The sequence below is a fragment of the Sapajus apella genome, unplaced genomic scaffold (assembly GCF_009761245.1).
Source record: "Sapajus apella isolate SASKATOON/1434 unplaced genomic scaffold, GSC_monkey_1.0 scaffold7, whole genome shotgun sequence".
In the NCBI taxonomy this organism is placed as follows: domain Eukaryota; kingdom Metazoa; phylum Chordata; class Mammalia; order Primates; family Cebidae; genus Sapajus; species Sapajus apella.
In genome coordinates, this window is record NW_022436947.1 from 12,193,553 (window position 1) to 12,213,952 (window position 20,400).

The 20,400-nt window shown below is 40.8% G+C and overlaps 1 protein-coding gene across 6 annotated transcripts in view; it reads right to left on the minus strand.

Annotated features, from left to right (window-relative positions):
• The window catches only part of AHCYL2 (adenosylhomocysteinase like 2), a 204,375-nt gene that overhangs the window by 4,903 nt on the left and 179,072 nt on the right, over positions 1–20,400 (minus strand). For all 6 annotated transcript variants that reach the window (XM_032276007.1, XM_032276006.1, XM_032276008.1 and 3 more), the window contains exons 11-15: positions 17,166–17,236; positions 12,199–12,293; positions 3,123–3,221; positions 1,146–1,214; positions 947–1,025 (exon numbers count right to left, since the gene is read on the minus strand). In XM_032276007.1, coding sequence (XP_032131898.1) covers positions 947–1,025; positions 1,146–1,214; positions 3,123–3,221; positions 12,199–12,293; positions 17,166–17,236 — 413 coding nt within the window. The remainder of the gene's footprint in view (positions 1–946; positions 1,026–1,145; positions 1,215–3,122; positions 3,222–12,198; positions 12,294–17,165; positions 17,237–20,400) is intronic.

A 20,400-nucleotide genomic window follows, 5' to 3' on the forward strand; every position in this document is an offset into this window, starting at 1 on the left:
TTTTGAGACGGAGTTTCGCTCTTGTTACCCAGGCTGGAGTGCAATGGTGCGATCTCGGCTCACCGCAACCTCCGCCTCCCGGGTTCAGGCAATTCCCCTGCCCCAGCCTCCTGAGTCGCTGGGATTACAGGCACACGCCACCATGCCCAGCTAATTTTTTTTGTATTTTTAGTAGAGACGGGGTTTCACCATGTTGACCAGGATGGTCTCGATCTCTTGACCTTGTGATCCACCCGCCTCGGCCTCCCACAGTGCTGGGATTACAGGCTTGAACCACCACGCCCGGCCCGATTCTTCTTTTTTAAGGGAGTTTTTTTTTTCCTCCTTTGAGATTCCCAAATAAAGATACTTTAAGAGAAATAAATCCTTAAAATTCACAGGCAGGTAAACTAAATCACAGCAAAATGTCACATCTTTGCTAGGGCAACACAAGTAGAAAATGAGATAAAGGCTGGGCGTGGTGGCTCAGGCCTATAATCCCAGCACTCTGGGAGGCCGAGGCAGGTGGATCACCAGGCCAGGAGATCGAGACCACCCTGGCCAACATGGTGAAACCCTGTCCTACTAAAAGACAAAAAAAAAATCAGCCAGGTATGGTGGCACATGCCTGTAGTTCCAGATACTCTGGAGGCTGAGGCAGGGCAATTGCTTGAACCCGGGAGGCGGAGGTTGCAGTGAACTAAGATCATGGTCACTGTACTCCAGCCTCGTGACAGAGCGAGACTCCGTCTCAAAATAAATAAATAAATTAAATTAAATAAAACAAATAAAAAGAAAATGGGATAAATCAACTGGGACTGGAACCTAGGAATCCTAACTCCTACTTTACAAGATGAAGATACCTTTTTATCCCCCTATTCTTAAGAAAGTTAATGCCCCCAACTTCCTTTAGCCTCAGACTCTGAACTACTTTGGTAAGGATGGAGATGGAAGAGCAAATACTTACCCATTTTCTTGGGCAACAGGTAGACATCCTGTTTATAGCGACCCTCAGGAGCATTGTAAAGCTCTATCAAGGCAAGCGCCTAGAAAAGCAGAGAGATGGATGCTGATGTGCCATTCATGGCAATTTACCCAAGAAAGTGAAACCCGGTTGGTCTGAGGACCCTCTCCAGACTACTGCTGTCTCACTCTGGAAGCCTTACCTGAGTAGTAGCAGTGATTGACAGCACAAATGTAGGCACTGTGGAGCAGCTTAGGTTCAGCAGGCGGCCCTAGTGATCAAAGGTGAAGACACAAATGGATTAGGACCAAGTCGCTGGCCTTTGAGAAGTGAGGGAAGAGAAGCATGACTGCCATTTTCCAAGCACTTCCCAACTAACATTGCTGGAAAAAAAGCAGCTGTTCAATATATAAGAACTAACCAACTGACATTTAAATGAAACTACTAAAATTCTGGAAAATTTGACGAAACTAATAGCTAAAAGATTTCTGGAATTATTTAAAAGGAATACAGATGGTCATATGACACTGAAGCTTACGCCAAATATCAGTGTATTTCTCTTGAACTTTCCACTCTCTATAACAAAATATCCTCCCCTTCTGAGGATCAGCATTCCTTTGGAAGACTATTCTGAAATAAACAATGATCACTCAAATCCGGGGACAATCTCTCCAGGTTGTGAGGGGAGATATCTTTGGATTTAGAAAGCTGTGATGATATTTTTGGGGGGATGGAGTCTCCTTCCGTTGCCCAGGATGGAATTCAGTGGCATGATCTTGACTCACTATAACCTCTGCCTCTTGGGTTCAGGCAATTCTCCTGCCTCAGCCTCCCAGGTGGCTGGGACCACGGGCATGTGTCACCATGCCCGGCTAACTTTTGTATTTTTTTTTTTTTTTAGTAGAGATGGCGTTTTACCATAGCTGTGATGATTTTTGTGCTTCTCCTTCAGTTAGTTTCTTCTGAATTCAAAGACAGCCTTGTCAGCCTTGTATTTTGAGCTGGTGATTCAGACAGCAGAAGAACTAGAAACTGCCCCCAATGCCAGCCTTTCCTATTTTGTTTCTTAAGAAGCCTGACCACCTTTTTGCTCAACCATATAGCCAAAAACACCCATGGTACTTGCTTTTGTCACCAAAATTACCAGGTGGGACCTCCTAGGGCAGCTAGAAGTCAGTCACCAGGCAGCAGACTGACATTAAAGCTACTAATGCATATTTGGCAATCTGCCCATCTCCTCCTCATATATACTCCTTCCTCGTGAAGAAATAGTTCAGTGCCTTTACAAATGCCCTAAAGTATCGGAGAAGATAAAGTGAGGAAAAGGTGAAGAGAACAGTAAGGATACTAAAAACCCCTAACTTCTGGGTCCCTAGATAAAGACAGTTTATCTTTTACATTTTCATATTCAGGTTCTTTAATATAAAAAAAGAAAAAAACTGACTGAAAATCAAAATTGAGAAAAGTATTATTATCCTCCTTGTTATTTTGGTATCTTTCTCCGAAGAAGAGAAAGCTTCAAGGTAAGAATAGAAGGCATCATCATAGCTGTCAGGAATCCAGGACTAGGGAAGAGGAGCTTTTAAGGAAAAGTAGTCAAACATTGACATGAAACCCAAGTGAAATGAAAGTCAATAGTGTCAATGTGAGCTAGGAGCCAGGATGGGGAAATATCAATTGAGCAATTGATATCTTGGTAGGTACCTACTACACATCTGGCTCAATTCAAGGGAATGGACATTCAAAAACAGGGAATCTATCAGTAAAAATATACTTTCTGAGAGCTTGCTGAAGATAGTCCTGGTTACAGTTGGGAATATCTACTTTGTGCTTACTGATTAAACCATCCCACAAATGACATTATCTCTTCATAAGCATCACTCAAAGTGGCACTGGTTCTATCTGTGAATTCCTTCTACAGTAATAATCATTATCTGACTCAACCTGTAGATTGACATGGAGAGACGAGATAATTGGTGAAAAGTGGGGAACCAAAATAGTTTCTTAATTGCTGAATGAAAAGATCTTTCACAATTAGAAGTAAAATCCATTGGGAAAGTAGTCAAACTTGTACTTAACAGAGGGGCTGAAAGTATGAGAGAACATGAGGAGGAGGGGACCTGGGTACTGCAGTCCCTCCTGTTGTTGGGGAGCATTTTCTTGCCAGTCTCAGCCTTACCTCTGCCAGCAGTACTATCCTCTTGCCATCAGGCCATATCACATGGTCAACTTGAGATCTCACTCGCTCCCAGGTCAGTTCTGGTGTCCGCAGACTCGCCTGGAACACATACAGCAAGTACATCCTCAGCCATGGCAAGCCCCACTGTGGGGACAGTAAGATGCTGAAGGGAGCCATTTCAAATAGCAGGCTGAAAGGAGCAACCAACATGCCAGATTGAGAATACCTGTCCTGGGTTGGTTAGGACTGTTCCATTTCAGGGAATTTAATCTGAGGCCCAGCCAGGGAGGGATCACTCAGGATGTCATTCCACAACATATACTGTGTGCCCACTCTCACAGTACAAGGTGCTATGGAAAATACAAAAGAAACCAAAGACATGGTTTCTGCCTTCAAAAAGTTTGTACTTTAGCTGGGGACACAAAACAATACATATGTGAGAGGAAAAAAAAAAAAAAACGCCCTTAAAATACTTACAAAGCAACATGCAAACAAGTGCAAATTAATACAGTGCAAACTGAATATATAAGTGCTGAAGAAACACAGAAGAAAAGGAGGAACACAGCTGAGTGGGATTAGTAAGAGGCCAAATGTCCTAAACATAGCATGCTGGGGTCCAAGGTTCTGCCCTCATATCCCAAGGTCCCAGGTTCCACCTTCTCAAGGATAGTGGTTCACCCTAGTTACAGAAGCTTTGTGACCTAAGTGCAAATGTGAGGTAGCCTTTAAAGAAATGCTTAATGGTAGAGTAAAGCTCCCAATGGCTCACCCTCCTTCCATTTCTGTATATTGTATATTCAGAGAAAATGAGAAAATGTTATGTTTATTAACAGCAGCAATCAAATAACAGCCACGGGGTGTAGACTTAAGACAACACCTTCCTTCTTCCAATAGGCAATGCCTAAAATAGAAAATGAGTTCATATTCCAAAACCACCCATTGGCTCATTTGATAAAATTAAGAAGTTCTGCCAAATAGCTTTCAGACAAAGAAAAACACTTTTAGTTATACATTAATGATTTATAGGGTACATACCATATTCTAGGCACTGTAGTAAAGAGCATGAATATAGATAAGACTGTGGATTCCTTTATTAGGCTGTGAGCCATTTATGGACAAAGACAGTACCTTCATTTTTGTATCCCCAGGGTCTATTTAAGCAAACAATGGGATGCTCAACTAAAGTTTAGAAATTCATGGTTCCTATCCCCAAAGAAGTACCAATCTAGTAGGAAAGACATACACCATTATATTTCAGTGCATTCAGAACTATATTAATGGTGTGGACAATTTCTTTATTAGGTAGATGGGAAACACATACAATTTCTCGAAATGTCAAGTTTCATAAATTGGTTTAACCTTTCTAGAGGGCAATTTGGCAGCAGCTAGCAAAATTTTATATGTACCTAATCTTTGACCAATCAGTTTCACTTTTTTAGGGCCCTATCCTATAAAAACACTTGCTCAAGTTCAGAAATATAAGTGCCCAAGAATGTTCAATCCAGCCTTATTTGTAAATAAAATAAAATGTAAAAAAAACTAAATGTAAATAAACTAGGGAATGGTTAAGTAAATCAGGATAGTTCCATACAGTGGAATATTATACAAATCTTTAAAAAAAAAGTTAAGCTGGTTATTCTAGTTTAAAAAAAAAAAAAGTACTATGGTGAGAAGCTCCAAAAAAGATGTAGAAATATATGTGTTAACATAAAAACCATTCATTTTTCTTTTTTTTTTTGTAGACAGAGTCTCACTTTGTCACCCAGCCTGGAATGCAGTGGCGTGATCTCAGCTCACTGCAACTTCTGCCTTCTGGGCTCAAGTGATTCTCCTGCCTCAGCCTCCCGAGTAGCTGGGATTATAGGCACCTGTCATCACACCTGGCTAGTTTTTGTATTTTTTTGGTAGAGACAGGGTTTTGCCATGTAGGCCAGGCTGGTCTCAAACCCCTGACTTCAGGTGATCTCCCTGCCTCGGCTTCCCAAAGTGCTAGGATTACAAGTGTGAGCCACTGCACCTGACCCAGTCACTATTCTTAAGTGAAAAAAATTAAGTTACAGAACAATATAGTCTAACCTCAATTATAGAATTTTTTTGCTTATTTTAAGCATATTTATAGTGTTTTGATTTTTAAACTAAGCAAGCATTATTTTAAAATTGGAATTTAAAAATATAAATGTTATAAATACTGTAAATACAGGGTTCAAAAGAATTTAAGGGCAGGGTACAGTGGTTCACACCTGTAATCCCAACACTTTGGGAGGCCAAGGCAGGAAGATCCCTTGAGCCCAGGAGTTCAAGACCATCTTGGGCAACATAGTGAGACCTTGTCTCTACAAAAAATAAAACAAAATAACAGAATTAGCTGGGCATGTTGGCGTGCGCCTGTAGTCTCAGCTACTCGGGTGGCTGAGGTGGGAGGATTGCTCGAGCCCGGGAAATTGAGTCTGCAGTGAGCCGAGATTGTGCCACTGCACTCTAGTCTGGGCGATGCCAAAGTGAAACCATGTCTTCAAAAAAAAAAAAAAAATGAATTTAAGCAAATAGATCATTTTGACAAGTTAAGGATATACAAAGTAGAATCCATTAGCTTTTAGAGCTTAGCACTATGAAGGGTAATAACCACAAAGAACCAAGAGATACTGTTGGTGACAATGGCAGTTTTTATTAAGATGATGGGACTTCATCTTAGTATTTCAGGTTGTTAGTGTTTTATACCCCTAATCTTCCAGAGGCCAAGCACAATCTTGGTGACTAGGAGCAAAGAGCTAAAACCCATCTTAGGAAATATTCCTTGGGAAGAAAGACACAGCAGAATCAAGGAAAGGACACTTCTTATGAACATAAGAAAATAACCAATGCGGGCCGGGCGCGGTGGCTCAAGCCTGTAATCCCAGCACTTTGGGAGGCCGAGGCGGGTGGATCATGAGGTCAAGAGATCGAGACCATCCTGGTCAACATGGTGAAACCCTGTCTCTACTAAAAACACAAAAAATCAGCTGGGCATGGTGGCGCATGCCTGTAATCCCAGCTACTCAGGAGGCTGAGGCAGGAGAATTGCCTGAACCCAGGAGGCGGAGGTTGCGGTGAGCCGAGATCGCGCCATTGCACTCCAGCCTGGGCAACAAGAGCGAAACTCCGTCTCAAAAAAAAAAAGAAAATAACCAATGCTTAGTAGAGGCAGTTTACTAGAGCACTGGAATGGCGATGCTGTAGGTGAAAGCCTGGCAGTAAATTTAAAAAAAGGTTTGAAGAGAAACTTGGTTAACTTATCTCCACCACTGTCCAGGAACTCCAATAACCTGACTATTAAGGTCTAGTCAGCAGTCACATTGCTCAAGACCAGAAGGGTTTCCTACCTTACAGGTGGCACAGCTTGACAAGAATCTCTCTTAAAAACATCCAGTTGTCTTTGCTGTGGCTCTACAATCACTAAGCAATCTACCAGGAAAAGGGATTCCTGTGCAGACTACCTTCCCAAACCAGGTGTACATGCCACAGTAAAGTGGACACTCATTATCCTTGCACAAATTGGTCTTAGAAAATTTTGGACAGTGCACATCCATTTTTTGTTTGTTTGTTTGTTTTGTTTTGTTTCAGGGAGAACAACTGGAGTTCTAGTCCTGTAAAGCACAAAGTCGCAGGTTAAATCATTCTTTGACTGGAAAAAGCGTTTAAAGCCTATGTACTTAATGGTTTGACCACCTGAATTATGATGCTTACAATTACACAGGCCTTCTATGGGTAAGCAGGTCTGCTTTTATGAGAAAGCAAACGTAAAAGAAAGACATGGCAAAAAAGGCAGCAGAAAGCACAATCCCTTTTCCAGGTTCCTTCAGTATTCACCGCATTCATATTTCTCAGAAAAAAATGGAGCTTTCTAAATGACCAACTCTCCTGATGAGCTATTCCTTCCTAAATATGCAGCAGGCAACATCTCAAGGTTAGGTAAAACTACGATACGAATTCCTACTAAAAAAGGAAAAAAAAAAACCTCTAAAAATTTTGATTACTAAAAATATCTGGATACTTACCAAATCGTCCTCCTACAGTTTCACTGAGTTGACTGGTAATGATTTCCGTCTTTTTCTCACACTATGCATCCAATCCATTTAGTAAATTCCATTGGTCACAACCTATCACTTATCACCGCTAACACTTGGCCATCTAATCCAAGCCTCCACCTCCTAGAGTCAGAAATAACTGAAAGAACCTGCTGTTTTCCCTATCATCAGTCAAGCTCCAGAGTGTTTTCTTTATACAAAAGCCAGAGTAATTTTCTTTTTAGAGACAGGATCTCGCTATGTTGCCCAGGCTGACTTTGAAATTCTGGGCTCAAGCAATCCTCCCACCTCAGCCTCCTGAACAGCTGGGGACTACAAGCATGAGCCGCCACAGCTGGCTTCCAGAGTAATTTTTAAAAACCTAAGTCAGATTTTGTCACTCATCTACTCAAAACCTTCTGATGGCTTCTTTCAGAATAAAATCTAAAGTCCTTAACATGACCTGTAAAGCTCTACATTGCCTATACCTCCTTGAGTTAACTCTTCTTCTGACCCCCTCGCCCAGTCTTCCTGCCACAGTGGCTTCTTTTCTGTTCCTCAAACACATCAAACAGGTGTCTACCTCAGGGTCTTTTACCTGCCATTCTATCTGAACAGAATGCTTGGATGGCTTGCTCCTTTACTTCATTTAGGTTTTTAAAAAGTGTTATCTCCTCAAAGAGACTTCCTTGACTACCCTAACTAAAATGGAATCCCCAATGTCCTTACCTTGCTGTTTTTCTTCAATACTAAGCATTAACTAACTACCTATTTATTATTTGTCTCCCACACTAGAATATATGCTCCCTGAGAGACAGGATATTGTTCACTGTCATTTCTTTAGTAAACTGGTATCTGGCATAGAGCAGAGCAGGATTCAAGATAAATATGCTAAACACTGAATAAAATTCTGGTTTCATTACTAGTTGAGTTTGATATTTCCTTGAATTTCATTTTACATGCCCTGTGACACTATCACCAAAGGTTGAATAATTTAACTTTTCAAAAGTTCCTCTGAGCATCTCCTTTTCTGGACCATTTAGCTTAGCCATATACCTTCTGCCAAGAGAAACACAAAGAGAAGTGAGAGATGGCCCTTGGCTCATGTGACTAGCAGATATGGGGGCCACCTGGCAATACCTGCAAAACTTGGGCTAGTCTCAACACAGCAACCAGGGCAATCCTTTTAAAATAAAAGCCATCCTTTAAAAACATAAGTCAGATTATAAGCCCTCAATGGCTCCCTAGTTCTCTCAGCATATGATCAGTTCTTACAATGGACTATGAGGCCCTCTAAGATCTGTCCTGTTACCCCTCTGACCTCATCTTCCACTCTTCCTTGTCCCTATGCTCATTCTACTCCAAGCACACTGGCCTCCTTGTTGTTCCTCAGACTAGGCACACTCCTGCCCTACAGGTCTTTCTCTCTTCTTGAAATGCTATTCACTAAAAATCCACATGGCAAATTCCTTCAAGTCTGCCTCAAACATCATCTTTAAAAAAAAAAAATTTTTTTTCTGGAGTCAGGGTCTCACTCTGTTGTCACCCAGGCTGGTGTGCAGTGGCACTATTTTGGCTCACTGCAACCTCTGCCTCCGAGGCTCAAGTGACTCTCCTGCCTCAGCCTCCCAAATAGCTGGTACTACAGGTGCCAAGCCACCACACCCAGCTAATTTTGTTTTTTTATTTATTGTAAAGATTAGGTCTCACTATGTTGCCTAGGCTGGTCTCAAACTCCTGGGCTCAAGCAATCATCCCACCTTGGCCTCCCAAAATGCTGGGATTATAGGTGTGAGCCACCATGCATGGTCTCAAACATCATATTCCATTTTTTTTTTTTTTTTTTGAGACAGAGTTTTGCTCTTGTTGCCCAGTTGCCCAGGCCGGAGTGCAATGACACAATCTCAGCTCACTGCAACCTCCGCCTCCTGGGTTCAAGCGATCCTCTTGTCTCAGCCTTCTGAGTAGCTGGGATTACAGGCACCTGCCACCACACCCAGCTAATTTTCTTTTGTATTTTTACTAGAAACATGGTTTCATTATGTTGGCCAGGCTGGTCTTGAACTCCCGACCTTAGGTGATTTGCCCATCTTGGCCTCCCAAAGTGCTGGGATTATAGGCATGAGCCACTGCACCTGGCCCATCATATTCTTAATAAGGCTCGCAGCTTAATCTATTTCAAATTAAAATCCAGTGCTCAATTCTCCCACCATGTTCTACTTTTTCTTTTTTCTGTGGTGCTTTTGCCTTCTAACATAGTATAGATTTTACATATTTATTATGTTTATTGTTTTTCTTCTCACTAAGCTATAAGATCCATGAGGGCAAAAATATTTTTTCTTGTTTTGTTCACTGACTCCAAGCATTTAGAACACCACCTGGCATATAGCATTCACACAAAAAATATTTGTAACTGAAGGTGAAGAATCTTCTGGTCTTTATCCTGGGAGGTTACTTATGTCTGGGCTGCCTCTGAAGGAGAGATTACCATCATGATTTGAAGTTACTCCACAAGTCATGAGGAGAAAATAATACAACACACAGGAAAACAAAACAAAGAAAACTAGACTAGGAGTAAAAAAACTCTGGATTTTGTGCACCAGTTTCTTTTTTCTTTTCCTTTTTTTTTTTTGAGATGGAGTGTCACTTGATCTTGTCGCCCAGGCTGGAGTGCAATGGCACAATCTCAGCTCACTGCAACCTCTGCCCCAGGGGTTCCAGAGATTCTCCTGCCTCAGCCTCCCAAGTAGCTGAGATTATAGGCGTGTGCCACCACACCCAGCTAATTTTTGTATTTTTAGTAGAGATGAGGTTTTGCCATCTTGGCCAGGGTGGTCTCAAACTCCTGACCTCAGGTGATCCACCTGCCTTGGCCTCCCAAAGTGCTGGAATTACAGGTGTTAGCCAGTGCACCGGTTTCATTTTGAATCAATTATATGATTGACGAGGTAGTTAACTTCTTAAGTTTCCCAACTGAAAATTAAGAATAAGAATAATGCCTCATGGAGTGGTCAAAAAGGTGAAATGAGATAAAGTAAAAATACAAAAGGTACATGACTGCATTTGGAGTTATTTTTATTTCAGAGGTTCTTGAGGGTTTAGAAAGGAAAATTCCTTCCCCTTACCTTACTCTGAAAGTTTTCCATTAGGGCCTAGGGCATAACACAAATACTTCCCTTTAGGCCTTTCCCCTTTGGGGGCTCTAGAAGCAAAGTCATCCAGGAAATGATAATCATGTGCTAGACAGTTTTAGAAATACTAGTATCTTTGATCATTCAGCAAAGAAGCAGTATGGCACATAAATGAAACTTAAGCAAAAGGAAAATGAAAAAAACAACTACCAACTAAATTGTTCATTGTAAGCAAAATATCATGGTAAGAGAGAGTAATGAGGCCATGTCACTCAGACACCCCAGGGTAGAAAGAGCCTTTGGTAGGTTGTTCTGCCAGCTATTTTTAATAATGGAAGAATAGAGCACAGAATTTAAAAAGGAAACCGTATATATATAAAAAATAATATCCAGTAGGCTCTCAGTACATCAGCTGGTCCTTACCTGGCAATGCTAAAGCTCAATCAGAGCAGCCCTCAGTGGAGATGAAAGCATGCTTTGCTTGAATTGAGCCAGTTACCCAGAGAGAAATACAGGTATGCCATTAAAACTTAAAACCAGAGTAAAAGTCACACTGAGAGATACTTTGGTAAGTCTGAAAAAAAATAAACAACACTTGGCTGGGCATGGTGGCTCATGCCTGTAATCCCAGCACTTTGGGAGGCCAAGGCGGGCAGGTCACAATCAGGAGTTTGAGACCAGCCTGGCCAGTATGGTGAGGCCCTGTTTCTACTAAAAATACAAAAATTAGCTGGGCATGGTGGTGGGCACCTGTAGTCCCAGCTACTTGGGAGACTGAGGCAGGAGAATCACTTGAACCCAGGAGGTGGATGTTGCAGTGAGCCGTGTCACTGCACTCCAGCCTGGGCAACAGTGTGAGACTCTGTCTCAAAAAAAAAAAAAAAGAAAAAAAGAAAGAAACAACATTTTTTTTTTTTTGAGACAGAGTTTCGCTCTTGTCACCCAGGCTGGAGTGCAATGGTGCGATCTCAGCTCACCGCAACCTCCGCCTCCTGGGTTCAGGCAATTCTCCTGCCTCAACCTCCTGAGTAGCTGGGATTACAGGCACGCACCACCATGCCCAGCTAATGTTTTGTATTTTTAGTAGAGACGGGGTTTCACCATGTTGACCAGGATGGTCTCGATCTCTTGACCTCGTGATCCACCCGCCTCGGCCTCCCAAAGTGCTGGGATTACAGGCTTGAGCCACCATGCCCGGCAAGAGACAACATTTCTATTAACTATTACTTGGGCAACTTATTAGTACCAACTGCTATTTTGGATTGGAAAGTTTTAGGGTGAACATAACCAAATTAGAGAATCAAAGTGATATATTTTCCGGGTTTGAAGAACACATGGTACTACACAATGGTGCTGGGTTATGACACCTGCAGACCCAATTACTACGGTTTGGAAAACATGTGACAGGGGAACCTAGTCCAATAAAAGAGAGGGATAAAAGAAGAAAACACAGTATTTGGTACACACAGTCAATCTTAAGCAACATAATCATCCTAGCCCATAGATTTCCTTATTTCCTTGTACCAATGTACTTATCTCATCTTTATGGTAAAACCAAACACCCCCAAAATACTGACTACCATACTGATTCACATCCATTGCATCCTTTCTGTAGTTTTGAGTTTATCTTGCTCTCAAACCTAAACATAGAGATAAGGCTTACAGGTAAACAGGCATCAAGCTTGAGTAGAAGATGACAATCATTTAAAATGACTAAAATGAGATGGAGAAACTTCATAGTCTCCACAAACACAGGCTATAGGGCTAGTAAGTGAAAACATGTGGACAACTCTGCCAGGATAGTCATGTTTAGAATGGCTTGTGACCCTGCTTTTTCATTTTCCAGCTTGTTTCTTGTGAAGGAGAGAAAAAAGCCCCCAGTAATGAGCCACTTGATCTTACCACATCAATCTCTGTGTTGGAATGTCCCATGTTACAAACGATGCAGCTATTCTTCATACGGTCCAAGTGCTCTCTGGTTACCACATTCTTGTTTCCTTAAAAACAGAAGAAAGGTTTGAGTGCTCGCCATCTTTTGGTGGCCACAGCGATGTGAGAGCTCCCGGCCACCCGCATCCACTGGGAATCCAGCTTCTCCAGGACCATGGTTGCCCTGTCAGCTGTGGCAGGAAAGCAGCCCCAGAATCAACCATACACTGGCAGGAGGACCCAGATCTCAAGGACAAAAATATCTATGAGAAGAATCCAGACTCGCATGATTATGCCAAGGACCCCGTTTTGGATGTCTGGAACATGCAACTAGTCTTCTTTGGCTTCTCCATCATCCTGGTCCTTGGCAGCACCTTTGCGGCCTATCTGCCTGACTACAGAATGCAAGAATGGGCTTGCCGCAAAACTGAGAGGCTTGTGAAATACCAAGAGGCCAGTGGCCTTCCCAAAGCAGTGGAATCCAACTGCTTTGACCCCAGCAAGATCCAGGATGCTGGAGGATGCGGACTGACCAGTTGCTAAGTGGGGCTCAAGAAGCACCACCTTTCCCACTCCCTGCCTACCATTCTGACCAGAGAACCTAATTGAAGGCACTGAAAGAAAAACAACAACAATAACAACAAAAACCACAAAAAAAACCCAGACAAGATATCCACCTGAAAAGGAATAAAGTTGGACCACTACCTCATACAATATATAAAAATTAACCCAAAATGGATCATAACCTAATTGCAGAGCTAAAACTATAAAACTCTTAGAAGAAGAAGAACACAGAAATAACTCTTTGTGATGGATTAGGCAATAGTTTTTTAAGCGATACAACACCTAAGGCACAAGCAACCAAAGAAAAAGTAGATAAACTGGACTATGTCAAAATTAAAAACTTTTGTGCTGCAGATGATACCATTAAGAAAGACAATCCACAGAATGAGAAAAAAAATGTGCGAATCATGTAACTGATAAGGGATTTGTTTTAAGAAATTCTTACAACCCAATAAGAAGAAGACAATTTAAAAATAAGCATGCCAGGCATGCTGGCTCACGCCTGTAATCCCAGCATTTTGGGAGGCTGAGACAGAAGTAATCACTTGATCCCTGGAGTTTAAGACCAGCCTGGGTAACATGATGGCAAAGCCCCATTTCTAAAAAAAAAATAAAAATAAAAACATAAGCTGGGTATGGTGGCATGTGCCTGTAGTCCTAGCTATTAGGGAGGCTAAGGTGGGAGGATCAACTGAGCCCTACAGGTTGAGGCTGCAGTGAGCTGTGATTGCACCACTGCACTCCAGCCTGGGAGACAGACTAAGACCCTGTCTCCAAAAAATAAAAAAATAAAAAAATAAAAATAAATAAAACAAAGAAAAGGACCTGAATCAACATTTCTTCAAAGAAGATGAACAATAAACACATGAAAAGATGATCAACATCATTAGTCATTAGGGAAATGGAAATCAAAACCACAACAAAATACCACTTTATACTCACTAGGATGGCAATATCAAAAAGACTGACAATAATAAGTGTTGGTGAAGATGTGGAGAAATCAGAAGGCACACGTATTGTTATTGGGATTGTAAAATGGTGCAGTCATTTTAAAAAAGTTTGGCAATTCTGGCTGGGCATGGTGGCTCACATCTGTAATCCTAGCACTTTGGGAGGCCAAGGCAGGTGGATTGCCTGACCTCAGGAGTTTGAGACCAGCCTGGGCAACACAACAAAACCCCGTCTCTTCTAAAATACAAAAAATTAGCTGGGCATGGTGGTGTGCACCTGTAGTCCCAGCTACTCAGGAGCCTGAGGCAGGAGAATCGCTTAAACCTGGGAGACATTAAGCTGCAGTGAGCCTAGATTGCCTGACTGCATTCTAGCCTGGGCTACAGAGCGAGACTCCATCTCCAAAAAAAAAAAAGGTTTGCAAATTCCTCAAAATGTTGTTTTTTGTTTTGAACTGCTCAAGCGATTCTCCCACCTCAGCTTCTCGAGTATCTGGGACCACACCTAGCTAATTTTTTGTTTTGTTTTGTTTTTGTAGAGACAGAGTTTTGCCATGTTGCCCAGGCTGGTCTGGAACTCCTGGGCTCAAGTGATCTGCCTACTTCAGCATTCCAAAGTGCTAGGATTACAGGTGTGAGCCACCACACCCACCTGAAAATGTTAAAAATAGAGTTACTGTATGATCTAACAATTCTACTCTTAGAAAATATGCAAGGGAGCTGAAAATATATGTCCACATAAAAAAACTTGTATTCAATTTTCATAGCAGCATTATTCCTCATTCCAAAAAGGGAAAACCACCCAAATGTCTACCAGTTGATGAATGGGTAAATAAAATATGGTATAACCATACAATGACACATTACTCAGCAATAGAAAGGAATAAGGTACTGATATATGCCATCACATGGGCAGGCCCCGAAAACATCCCGCTATGAGGCCAGCCACAAAAGACCATAATATATTGAATGATTCCTTTTTTTTTGAAACTGAGTTTCACTCTTGTTGCCCAGGCTGGAGTGCAATGGCGTGATCTCAGCTCACTGCAACCTCGGCCTTCTGGGTTCAAGCAATTCTCCTGCTTCAGCCTCCCGAGCAGCTGGAACTACAGGCACCTGCCACAACTCCTGGCTAATTTTTTGTATTTTTAGTAGAGACAGGGTTTCACCATGTTGGCCAGGCTGGTCTCAAATTCCTGACCTCAGGTGATCCACCCACCTTGGCCTCCCAAAGTGCTGGGATTACAGGAATGAGCCACTGTGCCTGGCCATGAATGATTCCTTTTAAAAAAAATTATTATTTTTCCCCTTCTTTTCACAGTGTTGCTATGATTCCGCTTATATGAAATGTCCAGAATAGGGCTGCAGGATTATGGAGGATGGAATAAGGAATAACTGCTAATAAGAGGTTTCCTTTTGGGGTGATAAAAATTAGGTAACTGGGATGTTCCACAACTTTACTAAAAACCATTGAACTGTATACTTTGAAAGGATGAATGTTATGATGTGAATTACAACTCAGTAAAAGCATTAGATTGTGGCAACGGTTGTACAAACCCTGTGAATTACTAAAAAAAAAAAAACAGTAAGCATTTTAAATGTGTGAAATGTGTAGTAAATGAATTACAACTCGAAAAAAGCGATTTTTTTTTTTTTTTTTTAAAAAGGTCCAGGCTGGGCAGGGTGGCTCACACCTATAATCCCATCACTTTGGGAGGCAGAGGTGGGAGGATCACCTGATGCCAGCTGCTCTACAGATTTGAGAGGCCTCAGGATGCTGAAATCCTCTTGGCTCACCCTGATGCTCCAATGTCCCAGGTTTTATGGAGCACCACACCTACTGAGATTATTTGTAAGAATTGGAGCAATGTTGGCCTATACGCCCCTTGATGAGAAAAGCCTTGCATTGTTGTTGGGCTATGCGCATGATTTCCTAAAATATCTGGCAAAGAATTCTGCATCTCTCTTTACTGCCAATGATTACAAAGTGGCTTCTGATGAGTACCACTACAAAGCCCTGTGAGCATCTACAGACAGCTCACCATTTTTGTCCTGTATCTATAAACACTTTTTGTTCTTAGTCTTTTTCTTGTAAAATTGATGTTCTTTAAAATCATTAATGTATAACAGGGCTTATGTTTCATTTTGTTTTCTGTTCTGTTTTAAACAGAAAATAAAAAGAGCGTAAGCTCCTTTTCTCATTTCAAAGTTGCTACCAATGTATGCAGTAATTAGAACAAAGAAGAAACATTCAGCAGAACATTTTATTGCCTCGTTGACAACACTGCATGAATGCTGGTGGTTCCTATCCCTTTGACACTACACAATTTTCTAACATGTGTTAATGCTATGTGAAAAAAATGCCCTGATTCCTAGTGCCAAAGGTTCAACTTAATGTATATACCTGAAAACCCATGCATTTGTGCTCTTTTTTTTTAAACAGCGCTTGAAGTAAAACAGCCCATCCTCTGCAAGTCAATCTATGTTGTTCTTAGACATTTTATCTTTGCTCGAATTGTCAAAGGATGGTGATTTGTTTCATGGTTTTTGTATTTGAGTCTAATGCACGTTCTAATATGATAGAGGCAATGCGTTACTATATAGCATGGTTTTCTGGAAAAGTTGATATTTTAGGAATTATATTTCAGATTTAAATAAAATTTGTTTCTAAATTTCAAAGCAAACAAACAAACAAACAAAAAACCAGCCTAGAGAGTAAGACCTCATCTCTATTTAAAACAAACAAGCAAAAGAGATCCAGGGGACTGATATGAACCAAGAACAGCTTCATAAGGTCCCTCTTCTCTGATCCTCACTCTCCTTGAGGCTACAACTACAAATGTCTTTTTATTCTTGTCTGACTCCCACTCTAAAATAGAATTATAAAAGAAAACCAGTGTTCCTGTGGTTTACGGTTCTACCATAAAAATAAAATAAATATTTTACCCTAGAGGAAACTAGCCATTTCTGCATCTTCTTTGAAACTCAACATCTACCTCTTCAGGAATTAACATAATAACCTCTTCCACTTTAACTATGAAGAATTTCTCTCTAGCCTTGCCTTAATTACATACTAGAGAGAAACATACATCACTTTTGGAAGTAAAATAAAAAATCAAGTGTACATTTAAGATCTGGCTTCCCAAATAAAACTTTATAACTGAATCTCATCTCTAGCAATCTCCTAGGATGAATGGAGATATAACAGTTGCCTTAAAAGGGTGAAGAGAAACTTTTTTACATAGTAATGACCTTTGGTCAGAGCTCTAAGGAATTAGCAAAAATGTGAAAGCCTGACCGGCTTTGTGGGCTACTCTCTCTCTCTGGCTTTTAGAGTTTGGCTTTTCAGAATATTTCCAATCATCTTGAACTTGCTCCATAAAAGCATTCCAAAGTGCCACCCCATTTAAAATGTCATTATCATACCTGTACAGGTAATAACAATGTCCACTTGCCGGATGACCTCATTTAATTTCACCAGTCGAAATCCATCCATACTGTTGAAATAAAGCATGACCAATTAACCTAAACAGGCAGCTGGGGAGCCTTTTAACACAGAACTTTAAAAGCTATTACGAAGTCGCTGTCATTTCTTGAGATAGCTAGGCTATTCTTAGAAGTGAAAAATCTAAACAATTTCCTCAGTTCATACAAGGCAGAAATGAAAGGTCCCTTTACATCACGGAACTTATTTCTTCCTGATAATAGGGAACCAGGGGTTACCATGAGATTCCCTGACCGCATTTCTAGAAACTGTAGAAAGTACCCCTTAGCCACTTAACCAACTACCTCATTGAAAGTGCTTTCTTCAAGATCATTAGTGATCTCCCGAAGGCTAAACCCAAAATTTCTTAGACTCTTCAGTCTTTTTTTTTTTTTAAGAGATGGGATCTCACTATGTTGCCCAGGCTGGAGTGTGGTAGCTAGTTACAAGCATAATCATAGTGCACTACAGCCTCTAACTCTTGGCCTCAAGCAATCCTTCTGCCTCAGCCTCCTGGGTAGTCAGGACTACTGGCACATACCACCATGCCCAACTTCTTAGACTCTTATTACTTGATTTCTTCTACTACATTAAACATTATTTGCCTTCTTAAAACTCTAAATCCTTTGGACTCCATAATACATCACTCCTGGTTTTCCTCTTACTTCTCTAACTGTTTCTCCTCAACCTCAGCCAACCTTTGGATATTGGTACTCTGTATGGTTATGCCTTTATTCTTTTCTCTGTCCTTTCAGAGTAGAGAACCATACTCTTCCCTTGGCTGCAAATGACTACTTATAGGTGGCTGATTTTTACATTTATATCTTTAGGTTAGATCTCTCTGACGCTTCATAGCTAAGGATCAAATTAGCCACTGGATAGCACCTCATGAATGTCCCAGAAGGATCTCAAACTTACTGTGTTTGAAAATAAACTTATTATCTACTCTGAACCTAGAGCCTTATCTATTTCTTCTTCTATGTTTTCTATTTTGATCAATAGCATCACTGTTCATCCAACTGTATGAGCCATATAAACAAGAATGTCCTTGCTGCCTCTTCCTAACTGAAGTTGTCACCAAATCTGGCTCTTTTTCTTTAATTCCTTAAAAGTCGCTTTCATCTGTCTTCTCCTCTCCAATGTATACTGGCTTTGCTTAAATTTAGGTCTATTACTTCTTGCCTAGATTACTATAGTAACCCCTGGCCCAATCTCATTGCCTCTAGGTTTACATCTTTCTACACTTGAGCTCAGCCAAAAGGCCGAGAAGCGATAGGTTTACATCTTTCTAAATCATTTTGCAGAGTGATTTTCCTAAATGAAATTTGGATCATGTTGCTTCCTTGCTTAAAATACCTCAGTGAGACTGCCTGTTCTTAAGGATAAGGCAGGATTAGAATACGACCCAAATACTTAAGTGATATGTGACTTTATTGACATATGACTCCTACCTTTGATAGCACCACTCCCCCAAATGTATCTCATCTGCCAACTATATTAAAATATTTCCAGCTTCTTAAATATGCCATGCTATCTCCTTCCTTGGAAACAACACACATGTTCCCTATACCTGGAATATACTTCCAAACTAGGAAAACATCTATACAAATGTCAAGACTCAGCTCTGCTGACGTCTCTTTCTACCCTGCTCCTTTGCTCTTCAGTTAGCAATTTCTCCTTTATGTTCCTACAGAAGCATGTGCTGTTTAACTACATGACAGCATTTACTATGCGGCACAGTGGTTATTTGCCTGTGTGCTTCTAAAAGCAGGACCTTATCTCATCTATCTATTCATCTTATTCATCTCAGCACATAGCACAGTATGCAATGCACAGTAAGTAATGAATTCATGTCTTTAGGATTCATGATTTATAGAAGTTGGGCATGGTGGTATGTGCCAATAGTCCTGGCCTACTCAGGAGGCTGAGGCAGGAGGATTGCTTGAGGCCAAGAGTTAGAGGCTGTAGTGCACTACAATTATGCCTGTGACTAGCTACTACATTCCAGCCTGGGCAACATAGTGAGATCCCATCTCTTAAAAAAGAAAAAGAGTCAAGAGTCTACAAAATTTTGTTTTAATAAACTGTGATACTGTTTTAATAAATTGTGATAACTGTAATACTGTTTAGATTATCCTGTAGACATGAATTGATCACTTACTATGCATTAGATACTGTGATAGGTGCTGAGAAGGAATCTAAGAACGTGTTATTAAAACATGTTCAGGTTCCTATGATAAACCCTTAGTGTACTAGAAGGATGATGGTTCCCCTAGGCTATAGACACTCAGACTCTGCAATAGTTTTTAAGGACCGTGGTATTTCCCACTCTCCTGAGGATGGCAAGAGACAATTTCAATAATAGCTACAATCTAGTGAGCATCTATTATGTGGCAGCAGCTCTGTACCTTATATAATTATGTATTTGTTATATAATATATAATATATAATAACAATAATTATTATTTTGAGACAGGGTCTTGCTGGGTCACCCAGGCTGGAGTGTAGTGGCATAATCACAACTCACTGCAGCCTCAACCTCCCAGCCTTAGGTAATCCTCCTACCTCAGCCTACCAAGTAGCTGGGACCACAGGCATGCACCACCATGCCCAGCTAATTTTAAAAAATTATTTGTAGAGATGGGGTCTCCCTATGTTGCCAAGGCTGGTCTTCAACTCCTGGCTGAAGCAATCCTCCTGCCTCAGCCTCCCAAAGTGCTGGGATTACAGCCATGAACCTACCAAGCCCAGCCTATGTTAACTATTATTTTATTGAACTCTGACAATCCTATGAGGTAGGTATGATTACCCGCATTTTAGAGATAAGAAAGGAACTATTTTTTTAACTTTTAATTTTAGAATAACGTCAAACTTAAGAACTATCATAGCAGTGTAAATAATTCTCATATACCCTCCACTCAGAGTTAGTTGATTTTACCCTTAATTGGGATTTGTCTAATGTTTCCTCACAATTAGATTCAGGTTATGCATTTTTGGGAGAAATACCACAGAAGGGCTATGTTCAGTGTAACACATCATAAGGCACCTGATGCCTGCCAATCTCTTTTCTGATCATTGTTTGAAAAGGTAAGGGGCTACTTGTTCTCTGGCTGACAGAATCCCTTTTACTATCTCCACAGGATTTCTAAATTTTCGCTTTTTTTTTTTTTTTTTTTT